Source organism: Nannospalax galili, unplaced genomic scaffold, assembly GCF_000622305.1.
Source record: "Nannospalax galili isolate Female #2095 unplaced genomic scaffold, S.galili_v1.0 scaffold64, whole genome shotgun sequence".
In the NCBI taxonomy this organism is placed as follows: Eukaryota; Metazoa; Chordata; class Mammalia; order Rodentia; family Spalacidae; genus Nannospalax; species Nannospalax galili.
Window position 1 is genome coordinate 1,949,989 of NW_008352316.1, and position 15,304 is coordinate 1,965,292.

General features: G+C 37.3%; 1 protein-coding gene across 6 annotated transcripts in view; it reads left to right on the forward strand.

Moving 5' to 3' along the window:
• The first annotated feature begins 2,273 nt into the window (after positions 1-2,273).
• The window catches only part of Bbs7 (Bardet-Biedl syndrome 7), a 73,024-nt gene continuing 59,993 nt past the window's right edge, over positions 2,274-15,304 (forward strand). For 5 of the 6 annotated variants that reach the window (XM_017802252.2, XM_017802253.2, XM_008849238.2 and 2 more), the window contains exons 1-8: positions 2,274-2,408; positions 3,989-4,054; positions 6,358-6,420; positions 6,601-6,776; positions 10,370-10,556; positions 12,913-12,985; positions 13,291-13,407; positions 15,043-15,173. In XM_017802252.2, coding sequence (XP_017657741.1) covers positions 2,361-2,408; positions 3,989-4,054; positions 6,358-6,420; positions 6,601-6,776; positions 10,370-10,556; positions 12,913-12,985; positions 13,291-13,407; positions 15,043-15,173 — 861 coding nt within the window. In that variant the 5' untranslated portion in view covers positions 2,274-2,360. The remainder of the gene's footprint in view (positions 2,409-3,988; positions 4,055-6,357; positions 6,421-6,600; positions 6,777-10,369; positions 10,557-12,912; positions 12,986-13,290; positions 13,408-15,042; positions 15,174-15,304) is intronic. The other variant, XM_029554146.1, reaches the window with a different exon arrangement.

Below are 15,304 nucleotides of genomic sequence, written 5' to 3' on the forward strand. Positions count from 1 at the left end.
CACAGCTCCCGAGGAAACTCATTATGGCTCACAATTCTGGTGCATACAAGGATCACAGGGTGTGTGTGTATTTTCTGTTTTCACTGTGCCCTCATCTGGTTTTGGCGTGAGGAAATTCTAGCTTAATAGAAGAGTTTCCTCCCTTTCAATTTTAGGGCATAGTCTGAGAAGAAGTAGGTTTTTTTTTCTCCGAACTTTGGCAAAATCCAGCAGTGAAGTCATCCGATTCTGAGGTTCTCTCTGCTGGGTGACTTCTCAGTGCTTATTGTTCGTGTATTCAGACACGTTTTCTGTGTCCTCCACCTTCAGTCTATCCATTTATTCTAAGGTTTAATATTTGTTTCTTTGGTGTTTTTGTCATGCTTTGATTTTTCTGACAGCGTCTTGCTGTGAACAGCCTCCCCAGTTCTGATTACAGATGTGTACCACTATGAACAGTGGTAACAGCTGAAATGTCTACTTTTTTATCTTTCAGTTTCTCCTGTTTTTTTAATCATATAAAAATATAAGAAACATTTGTAAAGCATCCTGCACACGAAGTACATTAGTTGTTTTAAGGAAAAGCACCGTTTGAGTTGCAATCTGAACTTGCTGGATTTTTTTCCATAAGACACAATTAAAAAATAATTTTTATTTTATGTGTATGAGTGTATTGGCTACATGTATGTGAGTGCACCCGTGTTGAGTAATGGCGCAGAGGGCTTCAGATTCCCCTGGAACTGGAGTTAAGGACGGTTCGTAGCCGCCATGTAGGTGCTGGGAATAGAACCCAGGTCCTCTGCAAGAGCAGTCAGTGCTCTTAACCACTGAGCCATCTCTCCAGCCCCAAGACATGATTTAAAAAAAAAAAACTTACAGGCACTACTGACAAATTATGATTATCTAGACCTGGGAATTTTGGAAATCATATGCTATTTGAGTTTGATGGTTTTCCAATTCAAGACTTCTCTGATGAAATCTGTAATGATAGTAACAAATGAGATTTTCCTGGTGGAGACTGTTTTATATAATAAAATCACACTCTACATTGCATCTAAGCTTAAAAAAACTACTTGGTGGGGGTGGTGTGGTGTGCTGGCAAGATGGCTCAGCGGTTAAGAGCACTGACTGCTCTTGCAGAGGACCTGGGTTCAGTTCCCAGCACCCACATGAAGGCTAACAAACATCTGTAACTCCAGTTCCAGGGGATCTGACCCTTCTTCTGGCTTCTGGGAGCACTGCACAACACAGGTGTATTTACATACATGCAGGCAAAACACTCATACATATAAAATTAAAAAAAAAAAAACACCACAAACTACAATTTGGGGGTTGGGCTCAGTTGATTGCCTAGCATTCAGGGTGCTCTGGATTCCATTTCCAAATAAACTGGGCATGGTATTTGATATAGGGATTGCCTAGCCTGCAAGATGCTCTGGGTTCTATTCAGGACTAAACCTGTGGATGTGGTATGCACCTGTAATCCTAGCACTCAGGAGGTGGGAACACAGGATCAGAAGTTCGAGGTCATCCTTGATTACAAAGTGAGCCTGAAGCCAGTTCTGGGCTACATGAGACCCTGTCTCAAAACAAATCGACCACTTGTTATTTGAGCCAGTTTTATTCAGAAAGTTAAACGAGACAACATACAACAATAGATTGAATACAGAAACAGATCCAGGACTCCTACCTGGTACTAGTAGGGCGGAAAGTGAATAGATAAGCATACAATACCAGTCGTCCTATCATTTTCTTAATATACATTTTAAGATATTTATACAACGGGATTAAAATTTTTTTTATTTTAATGTCCAACACAGTAAATGCTAATATTAACCCAGAAACAAAAAGCCCTTTGAATCTTCAGGTTATCTGTTTAAGACAAAGTCTCACTGTGCAGACTGATTGGCCTGGAACTGATATAGATGAGGCTGGCCCTAAACTCAGAGATCCGCCTGCCTCTGCATCCTGAGCGCTGGGATTACTGTCACGCACCACCACCCTCGTGCGGCTTCAGTTTTTAAGAGTAAGCCTAAGGTCAAATGTTTGCTAGAGTGGAAAAACCAAGAGTAGAACCCACCACAACCTGCGCTTCTCCAGAACGTTGCACGAACTTGAGGACACCCGGAAGCAGGTTGCAGAGCGCCCGGTTCCCCTGGAAACCGAGCGGTCCAGGGCGGCCCACTACACCCTGCTCCCTCTGATTGGAGCGTCCTCTCATGGGGGCGGGCTCCAGGGAGGGACGAGGCTTACTCACTGGCTCGGGTCAGTTACGTAGAGCGTGACGTCACCCAGCGGGGTGGGCAGCACGCCGGCATCTGGACCCCTGAGTTCAGAACGCGGCCCCGGCGAGTGGCTGCTGTGTGCTCCTGTTTCCGGCTATGTACAGCGCCATGGACCTGACCTTAAGCCGGGCGGATTATCTCCAGGTAAAGCTGCGGCGGCCGGGCCTGGGCCGTGCGTCCCTGCTGCTCCGGAGCCTCGGCCTCCAAGTCACCCCGGCGCTGATGTACTGCCGGAGCCCAGTAAACCATCACAACCTATTGAGCAAACTTGATCGTCACAGAATTTTTACGAAATAGATAGTGCAAATGGAGATGCAGGGCCCAGAGTAGATAAATGGTTCAAATAGAGATGCAGGGCCCAGCGAAGGTAAATCATTAACTCCATAGCTAAAAATTATGTAGCTGCCATTTGAACCAACGTCTGAGACTCCAGAGCTGGCGTCTATTCTGTGACAGGACTTCTTCCAGCCCTAGATCATCTATTCTGGTTCTCCCTTTTCTCCCAACCTCTAGCTGATACTACAGACGTTTGCTTAGTTTCCCAGGGAGTTAGACTATGTACTTTAATATCCTCTATACCCAGCTGATTATGCATCCTGTCGCTTTTGTCCCCTAAATTTCTCGTGGATCCGTTCATTAGTCACCATCTCCTTGACTTTCAGTTTGCACTCTCATCTTTGCTTGGATAATTAACAGTCTCCTGACAGGGCCTGCAGCCTCCCGGTTCAATTTCCTCCAAACCATCTTTCATATCACTTGGTTGATACATCAAAAATGCTTGGTTGTATTGAAACTTAAGAATATTTTGTTTATTTTTATTTTATGTGTGTGTGTCTGTGTGTATTGCCTACATGTATGTAAGCACACCCGTGTTGTACAATGCAGGTCAGAAGAGGGTGTGAGATACCCCTGGAACTGGAGTTTGGTTGTTACCTACCATGTGGGTTCTGGGAATCGAACCTGGGTCTTCTGCAAGAGCAGCCAGTGTTCTTAACCTCTGAGCTATCTCTCCAGCCCCATGTTGAAACAATAATACTATTAGACATACAGAATAAAATCATATCTGTAGTATATCCAGGTTCTTCCATGATTGGTTATTTTTCTTCAACTTCTGTTCAGCTAGTCAAATCCTCCCATAACTATGTACATCTCCATAGTGACAGGTACCCTGAACAAGGCCTGCTGCTTTCACCCCTAGACCTTCTTTAAAACTATCATCTGTTTACACTGGATGTTTTTTTTACTGTCAGTGCTTTTGTTATTTCAGGAAAAATCCTTCAGTGCTGTATTTTCCATAAGTAGTCTGTTTCAACCATATGAAATTGGGAAAGGCTTCTAAAAATACTTTCTGAAACACCTTACCAGTAATGCTATATAATAATATATAGACATAGTTCCAAAGCCTGAACTTGCTCTGTAGACCAGACTGGCCTTGAACTCAGAGATCTGCCTGCCTCTGCAAGTGGTGAGATTAAAGATATATGCCACCAGCCACCAAACCTGGCTCTTATATAATTATTTTTTTACTTAATAGGGTACATTTTACAATATGTGTTTCCTATTTTCTGACTTGTGACATTTCATTAGAATGTAAGTTCACTGATGAGTGAGAAAAATCAAAGTCCTCTATGACTTGATCTACTGTTCTTTTTAAATTTTTGATGTAGTAATTTCAAATTAAAGTGTGTCAGAGCACCTTCACTAGTGGGGGTTTGTTTCCTTAGGTGGGGGTCACCTCTCAGAAGACTATGAAGCTGCTTCCTGCCTCAAGACAGAGTGCTACACAAAAGGTGCGGCAGACATTGGTTTTGCCATTTCTCCTAGCTCGGCAGGAACTGCTCACATTTCTTTATTAGTAACTTAGTGTGTAAAAAATGCTAATGTTAAAATGGAAATAAACTTATCTTAATTTGAATAGAAGTTGGAATATGAACATTTACAGATAGTTATTTTCTTGAGCATTAAAATTATGTAAAATTCATAAGTCGTGTGAGAAAACTTAAAAGCCATACATTTTGGGACTTGGTTGTAGCTTAGTGGTAGAAACTTGCCTATCATATAGAAGAGCCTATGGTCAGTCCCTGGCAGTACAAAAATCAGTCAAAATAATGGTAGTAATGTACTCTATGTACACCAGATTGTGCATGAATGTTTAAATGTGGAAAAAGCACAAACTACAACAGAATATTGAGAAAATAATTTGTTTGAAGTTTAAAGTTTTCTGAGACAAGGTTTCCTGTATTCATGTAGCTGAGGCTGACCTTGAACTCTTTTTAAGTCAGGGTCTTCCTATGGCCCCAGCTGGCCTGGAACTTGCTATATAGACCATACTGGCCTTGAGATGTGCCTGCCACTGCCTCCCAAGTGCTGGGATTAAAGCTGGGTACCACCATGCTGGGTCGGCCTTAATCTTCCTGTCTCAGTTTCAAAAATGCAGTGATTATAGGTGTGTACAATCACACCTGGCTTAATGTTTTGCTTACTCTTTTAAAAGTTATTGGTGGTTTGTTTGTTTGTTTTTGGTCTTTTTGAGGCAAGGTGCCTAGAACTCACAGAGATCCACCTGCCTCTGCCTCCCTAATGCTGGGATTAAAGGTGTGTGCCACCATGCCCAGCAAAAAGTTACTGTCTTTATGTTGAACTTTGTATTAACTACTGACTTTTCCTAGGCATAAAACAATTTTAATTTCTTATGATAGTAGTATATTTTAATAGCTACAAAGTAAATGTCATCCTGATATGTTAATCATTTTATCAAGATGAGTCAATAGATTTTTTCTTTTTTAAAAAAAAGATTTATTCATATTTGTATAAGTGTTTTGATTTTTTATATGTATACTGCTATGTGTATAGTAGCCTCAAAGGCTGGAAGAGGGTGATAGAGCTACATGTGGATGCTGGGAATGGAACCTGGGGCTTCTGCAAGGACAGCAAGTGTTCTTAACTCCTGAGCCACGTCTCCAGCCAAATAATCTTTTTCTTGATAAACCGACTTAAACACATTTGGTTACATTTTTTGAAGTGATTTGAATAAGGGCAGTTCTTATAAATAGGATATTTTAATATGTGAGGGAAACCTGACATATTAAACAGAATTCTAAGAGAATCAACAGATTTCGAATTATCATTTATTATATTCAACCAGCTAGATCAGCACATCCTAAAAAATTTAATTTTTATTTTATGTGTATAAATGTTAGGCCTGCATGTATCTAAGTGTACCCATGTCGTGCAGGAAGCCAGAAGAGGGTGTTAGATTCCCTAGAACTGAAGTTATTTATGGATGGTTCGTCTCCAGATAGGTGCTGAGAATCAAACCCAGGTCCTCTGTAAGAGCAGCCAGTGCTCTTAATTGCTCAGCCATGTCTCCAGGCCAGATTTTTACTCATTTAAATTGTTTAAGAGCTCAAAGAGTTTATGTGTAAAATTATATCAATATTTACTATATTAAAATTAAAGCTAAGAAAATTTTTAAATATTAAAAATCATAAATCATGTTTACATAGTTATATTAAAAGTCTTTTTCAAAATGGAAGAATTTAGAGAATGTTAATATGTTACAAACTCTTCATGGTCTAGCATAAACAAAGGGAGATGAATTCTTGTGTCTGTTCTTTTTTTAAATATTTTAACTTTTTTCCATGTGTATGAGTGTATTGCCTGTATGTGTACAAATGCACCCATGTCGTGCAATGCCTTCAGAGTCAGATCCCCTGGAACTGGAGTTACAGATGGTTGATAGCTGCCATATGGGTGCTGGGAATTGAAGCTGGGTCCTCTACAAGGGCAGCCAGTGCCCTTAACTAGTGAGCCATCTCCCCAACTCCCTTGTGTCTGTTCTTTGCACTCAGTCTGTTGTGATGTTTTGTTTAGATTGAAATACATGAAAAAAAGCCAGCAAATCCAGCTTAAACAGATACATAGTTGAAAGTAGAGAAAGGTGTTTAAGTAGCTCTTTCAGAAAACTGTAACTCTTTTGGTACTCTCCTTAACCTTGATGTGGTTTCTTAGACATTGGTGCCTTGTGTAATTGAAACTGTACTGAGGAAGTTTTCACAGTAATAGTAAATGTATATTCATCAATCTGTTCCAGGTGGTTGTTGGAGATCAAGATGGGGTTGTCATGTGCTTCGGCATGAAGAAAGGAGAAGCAGCAGTGAGTGTAGCTATTTTTAGAGGGGAGGGGGTTTGGGATTACCAAAGGATTTATTGAATACTCCTAAGTTAAAATTTCCCTACAATATAGAAATTTGAAATAAATTGTAATATTTGGTAAATTTAAAATGGTAAGTGAAAAATATTTATAATGCAGTAACTTGCGTACTTACTTTTGCAGGCAGTATTCAAGACTTTACCAGGGCAGAAGATTGCCAGGCTGGAACTAGGAGGGGTTCTTAACACACCTCAGGAGAAAATTTTCATTGCTGCAGGATCTGAGATTAGAGGCTTCACAAAGAGAGGAAAACAGTTTCTCTCTTTTGAAACAAACCTTACTGAAAGTATTAAAGCTATGTATGTATGTATTTATTCTCTTCAATTTTTATGTATTTATGTTTTGAATTGATATAAGACACATTTAAATTATATCTTGTTATATCTTCTGGAAAATAAAATTGGCTACAGGTATTTTATTAGTCAAAAACAAAATTTGACCTAGAATCAATACAAAGTTATTGGCTATTGAAAAGTTGTTCTTGATAACTTCATATTTTATATCTGTGTATACCTGTGTGTGTGTATGTATATATATGTATATAAGCAGTCACTTTTTTGGGGGGAAGCTTTTCTAACAATATGTTTTGTATCTTTTCATGGACACTTAGTAATTGTGTGCATTAGGGGACACAGAGTGATGTTCAGTACATTTAGGAGCTAAAATAGGAGGATTGCTGTGATTTTTGAGACCAGACTGGACTAAATAACAAGTTCTAGGTCAGTCTAGGCTACAGAATGAGACAGTCTCTAAAAATCGAAAGATAAAACAAAAGCCTGGTCATTAAAGTTGATGACCAGTGATAGGTTTCTATTTCAAGTGAATTGGATAAGACTAAGTGAAGAACAAATGACTTCCTGATATGTGAAATTTTGCAATTAAAATTTTAGGTTTGTTTTTTAGCGTGTGTGTGTGTGTGTGAGAGAGAGAGAGAGAGAGAGAGAGAGAGAAGTGGGGGACATGCATGTGCTATGGTTCAAGAGTCAGGTGGAAGCTTTGTGGAGTCAGTCTTCTTCCACATTTGTGTTGGTTTCAGCAGCAAATTCAGGTCCTCAGACTTGCACAACAAACTCTTCACCCACACAGCATCATGGGGCTAGAAAGGCTTTGAAACTAATCTGGTTCTTAATTCTGCTAACCCACAACCAGCTGGAAAGCCTAAACAAATGGTATTCTACTTCACACTGCTGAATGGAGTGGGCTTTTTTTTAGAAGTTCTTCCTTTGATTTCATGCAGCCAAGTTGTATGTGCAGCAGATTACTGGTCTGGAAACAGTTGATTAGTCCATCCTTCTGTGTAGTAGACAGACGTTCTGTGTCATTCTATGCAGTGCATAGCATTGCTCTTGATTTGACTTGGTGAGATAAGAATTCAACAGAGGCAAGAGAATGAACATGTTTTAAATGCCTTTGTAGATAAACACAGCCACTGATAATTTTGAAATGCTAAAATCAAGTAAAATAATACCTTTATATCCAGAGAGGTAATATGGACAGAGGTGTGAGAAAGATAAGGCATTTCCCAGAGTCTTTTTGAACAGTTTCTTATATGTTTTAACTGGAATAGCAGTGATAGGATGGGGAAAGTTCATTACCTAATTTTTACAAATTTATTTTCTGAATTGTCATATTTATATGACTACATAGGAAAACAAAGACTGTAACTTTAAAATATTCAATTAGGAAACTACTTATAAAATTTATTGGTGTATACCTTTAATCCCAGTACTAAGGAGGCAGAGGCAGGTGGATCTCTGTGAGTTCAAGGCCAGTCTGGTCTACATTGTGAGTTCCAGGCCAGCTGGGGCTACAGGGAGACCCTGTCTCAAAAAGACAAAAAAAATTTTTTTTTGATCAGCCCAGGATAACTTTCTCTTCTTAGTGCTGTATGTGATCCATCACCACCCTGTTCAATATTGATTGCTAAATAGTACTAAGGCAGTATGATGCAATTATAATACAGATTGATTTGAAAAAATTGGAATTGTAAATCTTGAAAAAGATACAGACTTCCATAAAGTTGGTAAACATATTATCTGACTATAGAGAGCCACAAAGTAAAGCCACTTAAGAACTAAAGATATATAGGATAAGCTCTTTAGAGAATAATGTTAGTCTCAAAAATTAAAGCACTGACTGCTCTTGCAGAGTACCCAGGTTCAATTCCCAGCACCCATGTGGTGACTAACAATCGTCAGTAACTCCAGTTCCAGGGTATCCAACGCCTTCTTCTGACCTCTTCAGGCATTGCATTACATGGGTTCACTTAACATACATGCAGACAATACACTCATACACATAAAAAATTAAAATAAAATTTTTTTTAAATTCTTTGAATGAACCCTAGAGGTAGAAAAATAGATGAAGCCTTCTAATCAAATTGCTCTTTTCATGATTATTTGGAGATAGCAATGTAGGAATAAATGTTATGCAGGCTTAGTTTCCCTTCTTGGTCATGCTTAGGACCAGAGAGTTTCAGATCTTGGAGTTTTTGAATTTTAGAATATCTGCAAAGATTTTGTTAGTTGAGCATTCTTAATCCAAAATTCCGAAATCTGATGTGTTCCCAATTATAAAAGCCTTTGAATCCCACTTTGGCACTCAAAAAGTTGTGGGCTTTGGGCATTTTAGATTTTCAGATTGGGATAGCTCAACTTGTATTACACTATTCTATAGATAATTTAATAGCATATTTAATTTTTATAAAAAATGCTCAGCTCTACCAAAAAAAAAAAAAGAAGAAACTGTATCCAACTCAAGAAGTAAAAAATTGTTGTGATAAGTAGTTAAATTTTGTTAAAAAATAAAGCAATTTGGTGCAAACTTATTTTTATTTCTACTTTCAAGAAAAGTTTTTAATGAAAACTTGTACCACTGTTTATCATTTACTTTAAAGTAGTTTCCCTTCAAACGGACTTTTCCATGCAATTTAGTGTGGTAGTAAGGAAGCTAACTTGAAAGCTAAAATACCTGCACTGATAAGTAGTTAAATTTTGTTAAAAAATAAAGCAATTTGGTGCAAACTTATTTTTATTTCTACTTTCAAGAAAAGTTTTTAATGAAAACTTGTACCACTGTTTATCATTTACTTTAAAGTAGTTTCCCTTCAAACGGACTTTTCCATGCAATTTAGTGTGGTAGTAAGGAAGCTAACTTGAAAGCTAAAATACCTGCACTGCAGTCTACCACTTACTCTGAGCCGTCACACTTGTTAGTGTTGTGTTATTCTGTTATAAAAGGGATAATATTCTGTATAGAGTTATGAGCCTTAATGACGCTAATTTGAGTGTGTCAAGTAAAGCAGTGCTTGCTACATTATATACATTTTAAAAAGTGGTTTTTTTTTCAGTTTTTCTGAGCTTTTTATTGACATGCTTAAGACCTTATAATCCTCATTTTCTCAACTTTCAAAATAAAAAAAATTATTATATCAGAAGTCTAGAAATTACAGCTACATAGCTTATACCTATAATTCCCACACTTGGGAGGTGGCAGGAAGGAAGATCAGGAGTTCAAGGTCATCCTGAGCTGTAGAGTGAGTTCAAGGCCAGCCTGGGCAACAGGGGACCCTGTTTCTTTTGTTTTGTTTTGTTTTTTGTTGTTTTTTAAAAGCCAGATGTGGCGGCACAAGCCTTTAATCCCAGCACTTGGGAGGCCCAGGCAGTCCAGCTGAGGCTACAGGGAGACCCTGTCTCAATAAGACTGAAAAATAAGAAAAAAAGAAAGAGGATAGAAATTAACTCAGGAAAATCAAAACAAAACAAAACACCAAAAAACCTATGTGATAAAATGATAGTAAAATGTAAACTGTTCTTCATCTCTGAAAAAAAATAATTACCTATGCTATAAAATATGGATGCTTTTTAATGTATGACTCTTTTAATGTTCTCAGGTACATATCTGGCTCTGACCTCTTTGTTAGTGCCAGTTACATCTATAATCATTATTGTGATTGCAAAGACCAACATTATTACCTCTCCGGGGACAAAATCAACGATGTTATTTGCCTTCCTGTGGAAAGATTACCTCGAATGATGCCAGTGCTGGCCTGCCAGGACAGGGTGCTCCGAGTTTTACAGGTTGATGTTCTTTGCATTTTTATAACTTTTCAATATTTAGGTAAATTAATTAGGAGTGTTGTATACTTGAGATAAAATCACTTTAGTGATTACTACTTTTTTGTTTGTTTTTGTTTTTTGTTTTATTTTGTTGTTTGAGACAAGGTCTCCCTGTAGCCCCAGCTGACCTGGAACTCACTATGTAGACTTACAAGAGATGGCGCCAGCTTCTGCCTCCCAAGTGCTGGGATTGAAGGGGTACACCACCACACCCGGAGTGATTATTACTTTTAAGTGTTCTACATAAAGTTGTATATGAGAAAAGAGTTTTACATTTAATTGGTAATTTCTCTTTCACTTGAGACGTTGAAGTGTTGTACTCTTTTGAAAGTTTTTAGAAAGCCTCTTCATTCTCCTTTCCTGAAATAGTCCACTCAGAATATTTTGATATAAGAACTGTTGGCAGCAATTTCCCCTCTTCCTCTCTCTCTCTTTTGTTTCCTAAAAATTCAAATCAAAGGAAGAAATTGGGTAGAAGAGGGAGTGGATAAATAATTTGAATTTATTGACCATTTTATCATGGAATGTAGAATAAAGTACTCAGTAAATAATTTGTTTGATAAATAAATGGTAGAATGCTTGCCTGACATGCATGAATCCCTGCACATTTAAACCTGGTGGGATAGGCAGAGGCAGGAAGATTAGAAGTTTGAGATCGTTGTCAGCTATATAAGGAGTCTGAGACCAGCCTGGATATATGAGATCATGTCACAAACAAACAAACAAAAAAAAAAAACAGGAGTAAGATAACATTTGCCTGAGTTCTGAAATTCTGCTTAATTTTACAGAAGATATCCATATTTCTTTTTTAAAAACTTAAAATTAAGATTTAATTATATTAATTTATTTATTTTTGAGACAGAAGGTCATTGTATATCTATAGCTGGCCTAGAACTTACTATGTAGACCAGGCTGGCCAATTCACAGAGATCTGTTTTGCCTTTGCCTCCTGTGCTAGGATTAAAGGTGTCCACCACACATGGGCATATTCTCTTTTCTTTTTTAAAGTTTATTTTATTTTTTAAAATATTTTTAAATTTAATAACCACATGATTAGAAGAAGCATTTCATTATAGCTTTAACATATTCAGTAAGACATTCCAGAGCAAGGATACATCTCTTTCAAAGGTGGCTGTAAATTTTTAGGTTCACAGTTGAATTAATACAGTGATACAATATTGAACTCAGTATAAGCCCTGTAAGACATAAAATTCCAATAACAATTTCCAGAGCTTAGATGCATCTCCTTCAAAATTGGCTGTAAAGTTTTAGGTTTACAGTTGAATTAATACAGTTATACAATATTGTACTCAGTATAAACCCTATAAGACATACAATTAAATGAGGCTTTAAACTTTAAAAAAGGAAAGAAAGCTTAGCAGTTATGAGCACTTGCTGCTCTCCTGGAGGACCCAAGTTTGATTCCTAGCATATACATAAGGCAGTTTACAACTGCCTTTAATTCTAGCTCCAGGGGATTCAATGCCCTTTACTGGACTCCACACTTGCACATATGTGGCATATACTCACGCAGACATATACACATATGATAAAAATGAATATAAATCTTTAAAGATGTCACTGAGGATTTGTGGAAAGGAAGGGATTGAGCTCTTTGCTTATTTCTCTTGCCCATCTGCTTTTGAGAATAATCCGTTCCCAAGCTTACTTCTTTTATAATTTTGTGTAGTTTATATACAAATACTTAAAATTTTAGAACAATACATATATGGGTGTTTTCTGTGTTCTAACTATATGTTAAAATTTTGAAAGTAGTATATCTATTGAATTATATTAGTGCCAATTTTTAGAAAATATTAAAAAGGACCAGTTTATTTTCTGATCTAGGTAGTAGATAGTTCTGCCTTTGACTGGGGTGGGTCTGGGAAATACTAAAAGGCAAGGCCAGAATTTTCCTTAGGAAGTAACTTTGGGTCTGCTCAGAGTTTTGAATACACTATATGCTAAACTCTCCAGTTAACACTAGAGAACACGGAAGAAATAAAACTTGTTCCTGGAAAGTTTCAAAAGGAGTTTTACCAGTGTGAGATTGAGTTTCAGATAACATATTAAAAATGAGAACTATTGAAAGTAAAGACTATTTTTTCCTTGGTATTTACGTATTTTGTTTTCAAATATGTTAATACATGTAAAATTACTAACCAATACAGCTTGCTATCTATGATATACTTTCTCTAAGCAGTTTTATTTTAAATGTTCTTAAGAGTACTATATTTGAATGTTGATGTTATTTATGATTGCCCATATTCTTTCAGATTTGCTTCAGTTCAGCTTTTAAATTCTTGTTCTCCTTCAGGGATCTGATGTGATATATGAAATTGAAGTTCCTGGACCACCTACAGTCTTAGCCCTACACAATGGAGATGGTGGTAATCAGATTTCAGTTTTCATAGCCAACTACATGTCTGAAAATTACTAAGTGAAAATAGGAGCTTGTATACAGAATGTACTAGAATTGAGGCTTCTTTTCTGATCAGGAGTTACTGAATTTCTTCATCTTGAAATTAGATGATAGGAATAGGCTTGCCTCCATGGCTTTATAGTTCTGAGAATATGTAACAATTGCCCCAAATTAATGTTTCTTCTGTGTAAGATCTTAAAAGCGAGATTTTTACATGAAAATCTTTTATTTTAAAAGAGATAGTATTCATATGTTCACTTTAATTTTAACTAGGTGACTCAGGAGAAGATCTTTTGTTTGGCACATCAGATGGAAAACTTGGGCTTATTCAGATCACTACATCCAAACCAGTACACAAGTGGGAAATTCGAAATGACAAAAAGAGAGGAGGTATGCTTTTCATACAGTTCGGATTCTGAATGATTATTTAATAATATAGAGTATACACTTCATTTTGTTTTATTATAAAGCATTCTTTGTGATTCATGGAGCTACTTTTGACTAATCTACTATTTGTTTGTGAGGTCTGTTTTACTGTAGACATAATTTTAAAAATAAGAAATGCTTCTTGTAATTTGGGATAGACATGTAGGTTAACATCCAATATACCATGCTAAGCTACACTTTTAATCGGAATAGAGAATTAATTGGAACCTGAGAGTGATAGACTATAAAGAAGTGTAGTAGTGGGTCAAGGGAATATTCATATTTTTAAGGAATTTCTATGTTTCTCATTTATATTGAGATGGCTGTTTTATATGTACAGGGTATTTGTTCATGTATTCATTTATTCCTTTAATAAATACTTGCTAGGAGAGACAAAGAATAAATGAATGTATACATGAGATAGCTTCACCTAGTCATCTGAAGATGATGTAGCAGTGTAGTGTTATAGTCTGAGTGGTCAGAGGAAGTGCCTTGGAAGAGATGAAATTAGCCAAGAAGATTTGGGAGAAAGACTATTCCAAGAGGAGGAAAAAAATGATTGCAGAATACTTGAGGCAGAGGTAAGTATGATTCATTGGAGGATCAGTAGGAAAGCCAGTGTGGCTTGGTAAATTAACATAGCTTGGGAAGTCAGAGATGTGGAGTGCTGCACAGGTATTTGTAAGCCTTGGAGGAGTAGATTTTAATTAAGTATAGTGGGAAGTCTTAGGAGAATTGTATGTGGGAGATGTGACATGATCAAATTCACTAAAAAGAAGCAAAATACATTGCATAGAGTGGATTTTGGGGAGAAACAGGTCAACATTGGAAACTTAGGAATCATTTAGAAGTTGCTTTTTGTAGTTGTTGTCATTTATTCTACTCCAGAGTATCCTAGTCCAGGCTAACTATTGTTGGAAATGAAGAGAAGAGAAATTCAGAATATACTGTGGAGGTAGTGGATTTGCTGTGGGGAGTAGGAAGACAGGCATCAGAGGCAAAGCCTAGATTTCTTTAGCCTGGGCAACTGAATGGCACAGTTTACTAGGCATGGAGGAAGATTGGAGGAGTGAGATTGGTGGAGTGTGGTGGAAAGAAAAATAATTTTGCTTGGGACATGAAAAGTTTGAGATGTCCATGTACAAGAAGATGCCAAATTGAACATATGACTCCGGGACTCAGAGAGGCCAGAGCTAAAGGGAGATTAAAAAAAAAAAAGTGCATATATTGTCATGCAAATTGTATATAAAACCTCGGAAATAGATGAATGTGGATGGAAAGGAGAAAAGCACCTGATTGTGTACAAACTTGCTCTTTTTATACTATCCAGTTCTGAGTTATTAAAAGTTTTCATTCCTGAGCCGGGCATGGTGGTGCACGCCTTTGATCCCAGCACTTGGGAGGCAGAGGCAGGCAGATCTCTGTGAGTTCAAGGCCAGCCTGGTCTACACAGTGAGTTCCAGGCCAGCTGGGGCTACAGGGAGACCCTGTCTCAAAAAGACCAGAAAAATATTTTTTTCATTCTTATGTAGTATGTATTTCACTTCAACTATTGATTTTCTAACTCATGACTTAATGCTTTTTTTAAAAAAAAAATAGGTATCTTGTGTATTGATAGCTTTGATATTTTGGGTGATGGAGTTAAAGATTTCCTTGTTGGAAGAGATGATGGAATGGTGGAAGTATATAGTTTTGATAATTCAAATGAACCTGTGCTACGATTTGATCAGGTAAGACAGTTAAGAAAAATTTGTATGGGGACTGGGGTTATAGCTCAGTGGTGGGGGTCTTGCCAAGTATGTATGAGGTCCTGGGTTCCATCCCTAGCACTGCAAATCAGAAACAAAACAAAGACTATATA